Below are 12,793 nucleotides of genomic sequence, written 5' to 3' on the forward strand. Positions count from 1 at the left end.
AAGGTTCAGTGCCTGATCCAGTGATGTTCACTTTGTACAGATCCAGTGATGTACAGATCCAGTGATGTCCAGTGATGTACAGATCATGTGATGTTCAGTGATGTAAAGATCCGTCAGTATCAGTATCAGTAGCTCAAGGAGGCGTCACTGCGTTCGGTCAGATCCATATACGTTACACCACATCTGCCAAGCAGATGCCTGACCAGCAGCATTACCCAACGCGCTTAGTCAGGCTTTGAGAAAAAAAAAAAATAAAGAAAGAAAAATGAAAAATACGTAAAAATACTACTACTACTACTACTACTACTACTATTTAAAATCTTGACTGAGTCAACTCTAGGCTCGCGTGCGCGCGCGCGCTCACACACACACACACACACACACACACAAAGATGATAAATAAGCAAAGAAATGTAAAACATGCAGACACACGTTCTCTCTCTCTCTCTCTCTCTCTCTCTCTCTCACTCACACACACACACACACACATAATAGATATGGAACAAACATGCAGTTTCACAGATATGAAAGCACGATCAAATACACATAAACGTACATGAGCACCAACACACACACACACACATTACCCTGCACCCCCACCTACTCCACACACTCATTTCTCGGCAACACATCGCAGCTTCCACGGCACCACCACCACCACCCCCCACACGCACACTTACTTGTACAAGCACACACACATACGCCCATATCCCCCAACCCCCCACACATATATATATGCACACCCCAACGTTCCAATATTCCGTTGCTCCCACAATGTAGACATGCATACACACACATATCTCATCCTCTACACACACACACACTCACGCACGCACGCACGCACGCACGCACGCACGCACGCACGCACACGCACAGAGCTCTCCTGATATATGTGCGTGTACACTTACACCCTCTCGCACGCACACAGACACACACATATACACACGCACAGAGGCTGCCACTGATTGGCCGCAAGAGGGGTGGGAAAAGATCTTTGATGCCAAGAACGTGGCGTCTAGGTGTTGCTCAGTCTATTGTATTTGGAAAAGCCCACAGAGACTCTGTTCCGTTTTGAAGTAATCTGCGCAGTGTTGGTTTGGAAATGATGCCGATATTCATTTGATTTGCAAAGCATCGTGCTCTACCTTTCATGCTAGTCTTACGGCCGCTCCCTCTCTCTCTACCTTTATTTCTTTTAGGCGATCGATGGTGTGATGGCCTTGTACCTGTTCTTTTTTGGTATTCTTTGACTTTCTGAGGATTTCTGATTTTCCTAGATGTAGGCCGCTCGTTGTTGCGTTACCAGCAAGTCTGTCAGCTCGCTCATTTCCCTTAACACCTGCATGTCCCGGGCAGTATGACCATGTGAGGTTTTTAATCTGAAAGTTGCGCATTGCCTCATGCCACTCTGGGCTTCCCATTCTGCTTTCAATTTTCTGTATGAGGTTCATTGAGTCCGTTAGAATCATGGCATGTTGGTTTCCGGGCTTATGGATAGATGATAGCCACTGGAGGGCATGTGTCACAGCTTCAACTTCCATGGTTAAGCTGGAGGTTGTGACTTTGTAGGCAGCATTCTCTTCCCTAATTGTTTTTCCATTTTGTTTCGCAGTGAATCCCCATCCGGATTGGTCTTTGTTGATTGAGCCATCTGTGTATATGATGATGTCCTCTTCTTTACTGTTTTCTTCTACGAGTAGCTTCACTTCTGCATCAGTTTTGCCCTCTGTCCATTCCCGACAATGTCTTCCAAGAGTGGGTGAAATGGCTGTGTTGAATAGATGATTGAGGTTTGGGGGTTTTTCCTCCCATTCTTTTGTTTCTTTCAGGTCTTGTAGTCGGCATACCAGCTGGATTGTGTCTTCTGCTTGCCCCAACCATGATCTTCCTCGTCCTAGACGGCTGCCTTTTGGTTCCTTGATTGCGTCATGTAGTGGGTTTGAGGGTTTTCTAATGTAGGTCTTGACCTGTTCTAACTTGTTTCTGGCCTGCACTGAAGGAAGGTCAAGCAGGCATCGCATGGTTTCCGTGGGCGTGTCTTTTGTTGTTCCAAGGATCAGCCTCATAGCTTCATTTTGAACTCTCTAATTTTAGGAGGCTGCTTTGAGACGGTGTTGTTAGCCCAAGTCCGTAGTCGATCACACTGTGAACGAGTGATTGATATAGCAGGAAGAGGTGGCGTTGTTCACTACCTTTTTTGCCATTGCTTTAAGACTGAAAGACCCTTTTAGCATTAATATATAAGATCCAGTGATGTTCAGTGATGTAAAGATCCAGTGATGTCCAGATCCAGTGATGTACAGAGCCAGTGATGTCCAGTGATGTGGTTCGTCCGTCGGGATCGACGAGGACCATCTAGTCATCCTGGTGGTGGGTGGGTTGTGCTCTGTGGGTGCGCAGATGACTGGTCAGGCCAATCCGCGCCCGGAAGGTTCTGACGCAGTGTGGACAGGGGATGGTGATGGCTGTCGGGGACATGCTGGCACTGCTTTTCCTGGCCTGTCTGCGTTGCTCTGCCGCAGCGATTCTGTTGGCCTCACAGGATTTGGCGCCTTTGTGGACAGCTGAACGCCACTTTGGTCTGTCCATTGCATTCAGCTCCCACGTGTCATGGCTGATTTTGAAGGCCTTCAGAGAAGCTTTCAGAGTGTCTTTGAAGCGCTTCTTTTGGCCTCCATGGGAACGCTTGCCATGTTGGAGTTTACCGTACAGCAGTTTCTCGGGGAGCCAGTGGTCTGGCATGCGAACTACATGGCCTGCCCAGCGCAGCTGGGCCTGCATCAAGATGGCGTAGATGCTGGGCAAGTTTGCACGAGTGAGCACCTCTGTGTCAGGGATCTTCTCTTGCCACTTTATGCCAAGAAGTTTTCTGAGGCTGGTGGTGTGGAAGTGGTTCAGCTTTTTGGCATGGCGTTTGTAGACCACACATCCATACAGCAGTGTGGTGAGAACTATGGCCTTGTATACTTTGAGCTGCGTCTCCAGGGTGATGCCTCTCCTGTTCAAAACGTTCTTATGGAGTCTGCCGAAGGCAGTGCTGGCTTTGGCGAGTCTGGCATTCACCTTGTCGTTGATGACAACTGTGCGAGAGAGTGTGCTGCCCAGGTATGTGAACTTGTTCACCGCGTTCAGTCGTTGCCCGTTGATGAAGATGTTTGGTTCAACGTAAGGCTTTCCTGGAGCTGGCTGGTGCATCACCTCAGTCTTCTTTGTGCTGATTGTAAGGCCAAAGTTGTCACAGGCAGCAGAGAACTTATCGACGCTGTGTTGCGTATCAGCTTCAGAGGCAGCGTTGAGAGCACAGTCATCAGCAAACAGGAAGTCGTTGACGGTGTCTGTCCTCACCTTGGTTTTTGTTTGAAGCCTCCTGAGGTTGAGGAGTGAGCCATCTGTGTGGTACCTGATGCCAATGCCTACGTCAGCGTCTCTGAAAGCATCTGTCAGCATGGCTGAAAACATGAGACTGAACAGGGTGGGGGCAAGAACACACCCTTGCTTGACTCCATTGGAGACAGGGAATGGTTCTGAAGCCTCTCCGTTGTCTTGGACTCGGGCCAGCATCCCATCGTGTAGTTGCCGTATGATAGTGATGAACTTTCTGGGACATCCGTACTTCGCCATGATTCTCCAAAGGCCATCTCTGCTAACAGTATCGAAGGCCTTGGTCAGATCGACATAGGTGGAGTAAAGGTCGGCGTTCTGTTACTGACACTTCTCCTGGAGCTGCCTGGCAGCAAACACCATGACGATAGTCCCGCGTTCTTTCCGGAAGCCACACTGGCTCTCTGGTAGGAGACTTGCTCAAGGCGCGCTATGAGACGGTTGAGTAGCACTCTGGCCAGAGTCTCGCCTGCGACGGACAGCAGGAATATTCCACGATAGTTGTCACAGGCCTGACGATTTCCTTTGCGCTTGTACAGGTGTATGATGGAAGCGTCTTTGAAGTCCTGTGGAACTGCCTCATGCTGCCAGATGAGCTGGAACAGCTGATGAAGCTTCTCAGTCAGCGCCATACCACCTTCTTTGTAGACCTTAGCTGGGATGGAGTCTGAGCCAGGGGCTTTGCCACTGGATAGCAGACGGATAGCTTTCTGGGTCTCCTCCAAAGTTGGAATGGCATCCAACGACTCACTGACTGGCACCTGGGGGAGTCGGTCGATGGCTTCATCATTGATGGTGGAAGGGCGGTTCAGTACGCTGTCAAAGTGTTCAGCCCATCTCTCAAGGATCCCGTCCTTGTCAGTGATTAGGGTAGAACCATCAGCACTGAGGAGTGGAGCAGATCCGGAGGTGGTGGGACCGTAGAACAGAGCGACGAAGCGCAAGTCATCGCGCAAGTCATCAGTCATCCTTCATCCCATACCATCAGTTTCCCCAAGCCCTGTGGCGACAGGCGAGTGACGAAGCGACAGGTGTGGGTACACTGGCAGTCGTAGCCGCGGACCTGCACACAGGCGGCTCAGGCCATAGGGTCGTTTTTCACCGACTGGAGCAGCGGTGGAGATCGGCAGGCCCCTGAGCGACTGAGCAGCCCTCTTCAGGACAGCACTGCTCACCTCCATGGCACGAGGAAGGGGCAAGAAAAGGTGCCCTAAACATTGCCTGCTCCACACCACCCTAGTCAGCATACCACGGCTGACGGGGGCCCAACTCAAGGGATCGACACACAAAGAAAAGAAAGAAGAAAACAAGGAGCACTCCACTGACCATTGCCACATGGAACGTGCGTACGCTTCTGGACAGAGGCGACTCAGACAGACCACAGAGACGCACAGCACTCATTGCGAGTGAACTAGCCAGGTACAGCATCGACATCCTTCCTTAAGTGAGACCAGACTGGCAGAAGAAGGCGAACTCAGTGAGCGAGGCGCAGGCTCCACCTTCTTTTGGAGTGGTCGCGGACTTGAGGAGAGACGTGAGGCTGGAGTTGGCTTTGCAGTGAAGACAACCCTCGTTGGCAAGTTGGCTGGCCCCCCGAAAGGAGTGAACGACCGCCTGATGATGAAACTCCCCTTATGCAACGGGAAGAAGTTTACCACCATTGTCAGCGCCTACGCGCCCACCATGACCAACCCGGATGAGATGAAGGACAAGTTCTACGAGGACCTGAACGCTGTCATCACCACTGTTCCCAACGCAGACAAGCTCATCATTCTTGGTGACTTTGACGCGAGAGTTTGCTGTGACACTACCTCCTGGGAAGGCGTGATTGGGAAGCATGGGGTTGGTAACTGTAACAGCAACGGTCTACTACTTCTTCAGCCATGTGCCGAGCACGACCTTCTTATCACAAACACCGTCTTCTGCCTCCCTACCCGTAACAGGACGTCATGGATGCATCCTCGCTCTGGGCATTGGCATCTCATCGACTTTGTCATCGTCAGGAAAAGGGACAGGCAGGACGTACGAGTCACGAGGGCCATGTGCAGCGCTGAGTGCTGGACAGAGCACCGCCTTAACGTCTCCAAACTCACCCTCCACATCCAGCCCAGGAGACGGCCTCAGTGCATGAAAGAGAACAGCACGGTGGTGAAGCCTTTTCATTATTTGCTGTTCAAATATGGAACTCTTTGCCTCACCACGTCCGTCACAGCCCCTCACTACTTTCCTTTAAATCTAACAGATCCAGTCATGTTCGGTGATGTACAGATCCAGTGATGCACAGATCCAGTGATGTTCGGTGATGTACAGATCCAGTGATGTCCAGTGTGTACAGATCCAGTGATGTTCATTGATGTACAGATCCAATGATGTTCAGATCCAGTGATGTTCGGTGATGTACAGATCCAGTGATGTCGGTGATGTACAGATCCAGTGATGTTGAGTATGTGAAGATCCAGTTATGTTCAGTGGTGTACAGATCCAGTGATGCTGAGTGTGTCCAGATCCAGTAATTTCAGTGTGTCCAGATCCAGTAATTTCAGTGTGTACAGAACCAGTGATAATCAGTGTGTTCAGATCCAGTGATAATCAGTGTGTTCAGATCCAGTGATTGTGTTCAGATCCAGTGATAATCAGTGTGTTCAGATCCAGTAATGTTCAGTATTTTCAGATTTCCCACTCTATCACTATCTCCAACCAACCAGGGTTCGTGTGTGTGTGTGTGTGTGTGTGTGTGTGTGTGTGTGTAAATGATCGTTGTTGCTAAAAGACTAATCAGAAGTTGCTTCACTTTAATCTAACATCCTCACCACAGACCATCTTCTCTGTTCCTCCAGGAATCATGATCCTGTCTGCAGCTTTCCTGAAAATGAGAGCCACTTGTTTCCTGCAGTCATGTGACAAGATGGAAGCAGTTTAAGAAAACGCTGATTGGTCATTGCAGGAAAAGGGCGTGCCTGGGACTAGCCAATCAGAGAGGCTGCCAGGCGTGAAGAGGACGCTGATTGAGAGGAGGAAGATATATTGTAGAATTAAAGAAGGAAGGTAGCTGAATGGTTAAGACACTTATCTGTCAATACAGTGTCCATGTGGGTCTTGGTTCTATTCCCCTATCAAACTTTCTCCCAAATTTGACTGGAAAATCAAATTGAGCGTGTAATCATTCGGATGGGATGATAAACCGAGTTTCCGTGTGCAGCACGCACTTGGTGCATGGCAACAAAAATGTCCTCTGACAAAATTCTGTGGAAGGAATCCACTCTGACAGGTACAGAAATATAAATACATGCACTCAAGGCCTGACCAGTACATTGGATAAGCTGCCTAGCAGAAGTGCTGTAGCGTAGGTATACACAGATTTTTGCAGTGACGCCTCCTTGAGAAACTGAAATCGTAGAGTTTATACTGAACCTGTTATTTTGTATTTGTGTTACTCTTTTTGTTACAACAGACTTCTCTGTGTGAAATTCGGGCTAATCTCCCCAGAGAGAGCGCATCGCTACACTGACAGCACCACCCATGTTTTGTATTTATTTCTGCCTGCAGTTTTATTTGTTTTCCTATCGAAGTGGATTTTTCTAGGGACAATCCTTTTGTTGCCGTGGGTTCATTAACGTGCGCTAAATGCATGCTGCAAACGGGGCCTCGGTTTAACGTCTCATCCGAATGACTAGCGTCCAGGCCACCACTCAAGGTCTAGTGGAGGGAGAGAAAATACTGGCGACTGCCGGTGTGATTCGAACCAGTGCGCTCAGATTCTTGCTTCCTAGGCAGATGAGTTGCCTCTTGGCCAACACTCCACAAAAAACCAACAACACTCCACATATACTTTCCTGCACATGAGAGATTGTGAAAACAGTGACTAATCTCTGTGTTTCTTCTCTTTTTAACTTTGTAAACCAATTACAATGTGTGTATGGTCGGTTAAAATTTTTTTTTTTTTAATCTGTACAGGGATTGGATTGTTTCGTGTTGTTTCCATCTTTTGTGGTGTGTGGTGTCGTGAATATACAACCTGAGTGTGGAAACTTTTACGCCCCATGTACAAATCAGGTTCATTCATTCATTAGATGTTATTTTTAATGGATTATGAACATAGTGCCTTGAATCTTTTCCTCTCTGTTCATGCTTTGTTTCATGGAATTAGTGGAAGATCATTCCGACTCTTGTGTGCTGGAAAAAACTAGGCAGACACGTTCTGTTTGTTAAAGGTAATGGAAAATCTCGATAATTATTTCTACCAAGTTGTGGTATTTACTGACTTCTTCTCATTCCTCCGCCTTTCATTTTCTTGTTTACAAATATGATTACTTTGATCAGGCCATCGATTGCCGTTCTTCATCCACCATCCTACACTGAATGCATTCCACAAAATACTTACAGGTCTTAAAGCAAAGGGTTTTGTTTTATACTTGCTTGGATTCAGGATCACTTGGGTGTTCGAGGCTGGAACATGCAAAAGACATAAACAGACATCGCAGGAAATCGGAAGGATGTGCATAATTCACACAGAGGTTATTCCTGTCATGTGCACAGATATAACCATCACTCAGCTCTCCCAGTCCTCCACTCCCCACACTCATAATAAAAGCAACAATGCAGTTCCACTGATTACACTTGGTATTATTCATAAACGTGTCATGCATTTAAACAGCTCAAACATCCCGCATGAATCTGATTACTTTAAACATCTGCTTAAGAAGAATAAAGCGAAAACAAACGAAGAAAAAGTTATAAAAACAACAACAAAAACACAACAACAAAGCACCATCAAACTTGAAAACAAAAGTCAAGTTTAACAGAAACAAAGTAGAACTTTTGAGAAACTTACAGCTTCTACACTGGCTAATTTTATTCTCACTTTGTCTTTCTTTTTGGTTATTCTGAGGATAGTGTGTGTGTGTGTGTGTGTGTGTGTGTGTTTCTTTCTTTAGTTTGACGTCTTTTCACTGGTAAGTGATATCCGACGGTAGTGTGTGTGTGTGTGTGTGTGTGTGTGTGTGGGTGGGTGGGTGTGGGTGTGGGTGTGTGTGTACATGCGTGCGTGCGTACGTGTGTGTATGTGTGTGTGCGAGCGCGTCCACGCATGTGCGTGTATACGAGTGTGTATGTGTTTGTCTCTGTGTGCATGTGTGTGTGTGTAAACAAACTGAAAAACTGCTTTTAAAGTGCCGTCCTTCAATATGCATCAGTGAATCTGAAATGAAGGCATACACCATCTTCCTCGATTAGACAATCACATTAAACACATGCATGCAAATCTTTTTACACACACCAGACATAGACAGACATATAAACAGAGACAGGGAGAGAGACAGAACTCATATACAGGGAAAGAGACGAACTGACATTTTTTCAAAACAGATTTCCTTCAAGGTCATTGTTATCACATACTGACCCAGACGCACGCAATTCCAGAATGAGAACCTTTTTTCTTCTAAATATGGGCCTAAGCATACTAGGCCTAATGCCGTCTATTCTTCGGTAGCAATTCACCCAGACTTAACCCGTTCAGATCGGAGAAGATATTGCTGGGTTTGGTATTTGCTTGTCAATGTAACACTACTCTGATATAGTTCAGAGCACTTTGCGCTTCAGAAAATATTACCTTGATTTCTTACCCGCAACTTTTTTTTCATAGAGCTGTTTCATATTGTCTGTTCAATAGAATATTGTTTATGTTTTTTCAAATATTCCTTTCTCTTTAAAAGTTATACTTGTATTAATTATTTCTTATGGTCTTTATTCCATATGACTCTCTCTCATTTCATGCGGACACAGTAGTCGATTTTGATAAAAACCGAAAGCAAACTGTACTGTTATATTTATATATATATATTTTTTATTCTCTAAACTTGGCACTTTGATTTGATATTCTGACACAACAACAAGAGCAGTCATTTTTTGTTGTTCTTGTTCAAACAAGAACTTCTTTTGCTAAGTACGGAAGTTATATTTCTGGTGCATGTCTTTGCTGCAGATAGTAAAAAAGGGAAATTAATCTTATTGCTAGGGGGGTTAATTTGTTTTAAACTGATCTTTCTCATCTTGAATATTACATTCTGAAATTATACTCAATACATAAAAAGCTTGTGTGTTTTACTCTCAGTGTACAGGGCTTTCACTATGTTCATTCGCCCAAGTGGTCTTTTTCGGAAAATACTAAAATCAATACTACGAGTGGACTTTATAGATCTATTGGCTGAGCCCTGAATATCATAGGCAAAAATCAATTGCGTACACATATTTATACATATTCAAAGCGCTTGCTCATATTCCTCGCGAAGGTCGCCATTTTGTTTCAAGTTGTTGACCTGCCGGTTCAATCCTATATTCAATACACGATAACATGTGATATGATGGAAAGTTGGAGAAGGAGACCGTTAAATATTTATTCAAAGAAAGATTTGTGAACGCCTGATCACTTACTGGGTCATGACCCAAACTGCCATAAAAATATCAACAAAATCAGTCGGAATTCACAGTTAAAAATAATAAACCATGAGAGTTAATACCCTTGATGAAACGTAAAAATTTCCAGTCTTGACTTTTCTCAAAATGAAGTCCTTTTCACTTCATACGACGTTTAGAAGTACTTGTACTTGGCTCTACATGTTAGTTTAACAAAATACTCAATTTTCATATCAACTTTAAAACTATAAAACTAGAATGAACATGAAAGAGAAATTGAATCGACCGTGTGGTACATTCCCGGCGGGTGTAACTAAACTTGTACATCTATCTAGATCCAGAGAAAACGGCTAAATATTGCAGTGTGATGGCGGTGATAGCCACGTCTCCTTTACCGCGGACTTAAAAAGAATTTTAATTGCCCTTAAAGATTTTTTGATTCCCCCAAGATACACCAGAATAATATGATTTAAACAGCATTCTCACTGCGAATACCGCAATCGCTTTTATTGCCCTTTAAAAAAGCATGTTTAAATGTTAAATTTTTGAACGTCAGTTAAGGAGCCACGATAGTGTGTTGGGTAAGACAGTTTCTTCTCACCCGAACACGCAGGATTCGAATCTGCCGTCAGGTTTTTTTTTCTTTTTCTTTTTTTAACCGGAAGCTTTATACTAACAAATACAGAACACATTTTAACGATTAGATTTTTTTAAAGTGTATGACAAGTGAGTCTTGAAGACCTAGCCTCTCTTGTTTTTGTTGTTGTTGTTGTTGTTGTTGTTTGTTTGTTTTTGTTTTTTGCTGCCCCATCATCTGCACCGTTTCAGTAGCATTGCTCCCACGCCGCTCATTTAGATTCCCCAATACACGGCCACACCTGGGTTCGTCCATCACAGTTCCAGCGTCGGCAGTCCGCAGGGAGCCATCGATGTTAATTCGTCAAGAGGCCACACACCAGAGGAGACCCTGCACTGCTGCTGAGTCCCTTCAGGGGTGGTCAGTTGTGCCTGTTCTGATTTAACGTACTTAGGACACCACCTACTAAGCCCCCTACTGACGACAATAATGGCTTAGTCGCGGAGCCAGACTGAGCGAGTGTCCCTCCCATAGTGGAGACCGCCACCACGTCCCTCAAACAACAGCCCCCCATGAATCTGTCGACACTGAAGACACTGACAGGACTCACACCAAGCACGGAAGTGGAGAGGCATCGAAACTGAGGTCAAGAGAGGCATCGAAACTGAGGTCACCATGAGAACAGGGCATGGAATGCCAGACTTTGAGACTGGTTTGTTTATGATGATGATGATGGAGGATGAGGATGACGATGACGATGTTGATATGGAGGTCCATTTTGGTTTGAGACTGCGTGACAAGACTGTATTCTACGCTTCCTGTCATAATGATATCCCGGTGTTAACAAGGCCCGAGAGATACAGACACTGGCACTGTTGATCAGGTAATTAGAGCAACACACCCAAAGACACATCCTTGAAGTGGATGACACTCGACTGTGTGGTCCCAGTCTCCCCATTTAAGCCCACAGCACACTCAACTCTGGGTAGGAACAGGTCACCTCCGCAGGGATTCGAACCCACGTCCTCCCAGCCGTCAGTCCGCGACGCTAGCCACTTCGCCACGGCGGCTGGTGCCCTTGCTATGGTTTGCAAAGCGTTAAAAACTGGGAATAACGTATATCTGAATACGCACAGACGTAGTGTAGACACTCCTCACCCCACAAGGAGGATTACTTGGAGTGGTTTTACTTACGGTGTTAAACTGTACACAGCTCTGCGTCAGTTAAAGATCCCCTTGTTCCTAGTGCTTTCTCGGCAGCCCAAGGTTTGTTCAGGGACAAAACGTGTGCTGCCCATGAGCAGTTATACATCCCGATGTATTCTGTGTGTACCAGTCCCAAGTTAGTATTCCAGACTTTTCCCACCCCCTGGTCAACAGACGTGCAGACCTGACAGTGCCCGTACTCCATTCGTGTATACGCATGCACGGGACAGGGATCAAGATAGTGTTCACGTTAAAGTTCCTGTAATCAAAGTCTGTGTTTTGAAACAATTACATGCCCAACATGCACACCCACAGAAACGAAGTGACGAGGGTGCTGCAACGCACGAAGAAGACCACTTTCCACCCACAGGCGTGATACACACATAACAACAACAAAAACATTACTTTGAACAGTGGTAAGGATCGAACCCTCAACACTACAGTGAGCAATGCATGACGCTAATCGCTGCAGATGATAACTGCACGGCAGGAACCTAACCGGGTCCAGTAGTCCCTAGGGTTTTCTGGAAATGCTACACTTTTAACATTCATCAGCTTAACAGAACTACAGTGAAAACAATGGAAAAGCCATGAATAAAAACAAAACATAACAAAAGTAGGCGAAGGCAAGTAAAATTCCATTAATTAAAAATGCTGAACACAAACTAGCGTGGGCACATGAAACGAGGATTTCATCTATTAGAATTTTCTCACGTGATCCAATGGAGAACTCGGCCAAAACAGGAAATCGTCAAACCAGACACTCCACCAGGTGATTAATCGATCAAGGAGTGTTCTCCAATAAACCACACAAAAAAGATATGCTGGAGGAACAGGGTCACAAAAACCGATGGCGACAAAGCTTCCACGCAACACATGATGACGCCATGGTGACGAAACAGAGAATGCGCAGAAAGCCGGGTACAGAGGGCGCCACTTTCTCCCACAGTGTAAGGTCAAGGGGCTGAGCTTTGATTTCCTGCAACGATATGCACACACACACACACACACACACACACACACACACACATATATATATATATATATATATATATATATATATATATACAGATACGCATACGTCACATGAAAACACAAACTGTAGAAAACAGTAGTATTTCTACGTGATCAAGTATGACATTAACATCACCAGCCTGGAAACGGAATCACAGGCGAACCAAACAGACCAATACTGCACTAGTGGTCTGCAAGACATCA

The 12,793-nt window shown here is 45.7% G+C and overlaps 1 protein-coding gene across 1 annotated transcript in view; it reads right to left on the reverse strand.

The window, feature by feature from the left end:
* Positions 1-7,985: 7,985 nt before the first annotated feature.
* The window catches only part of LOC143275661 (amine oxidase [flavin-containing]-like), a 109,655-nt gene continuing 104,847 nt past the window's right edge, over positions 7,986-12,793 (reverse strand). Inside the window, exon 16 of the mRNA XM_076579936.1 lies at positions 7,986-12,554. Within this exon, the coding sequence (XP_076436051.1) occupies positions 12,414-12,554 (141 nt within the window). The 3' untranslated portion in view covers positions 7,986-12,413. The remainder of the gene's footprint in view (positions 12,555-12,793) is intronic.

Source organism: Babylonia areolata, chromosome 30 (genome assembly GCF_041734735.1).
Source record: "Babylonia areolata isolate BAREFJ2019XMU chromosome 30, ASM4173473v1, whole genome shotgun sequence".
Classification (NCBI taxonomy): domain Eukaryota; kingdom Metazoa; phylum Mollusca; class Gastropoda; order Neogastropoda; family Buccinidae; genus Babylonia; species Babylonia areolata.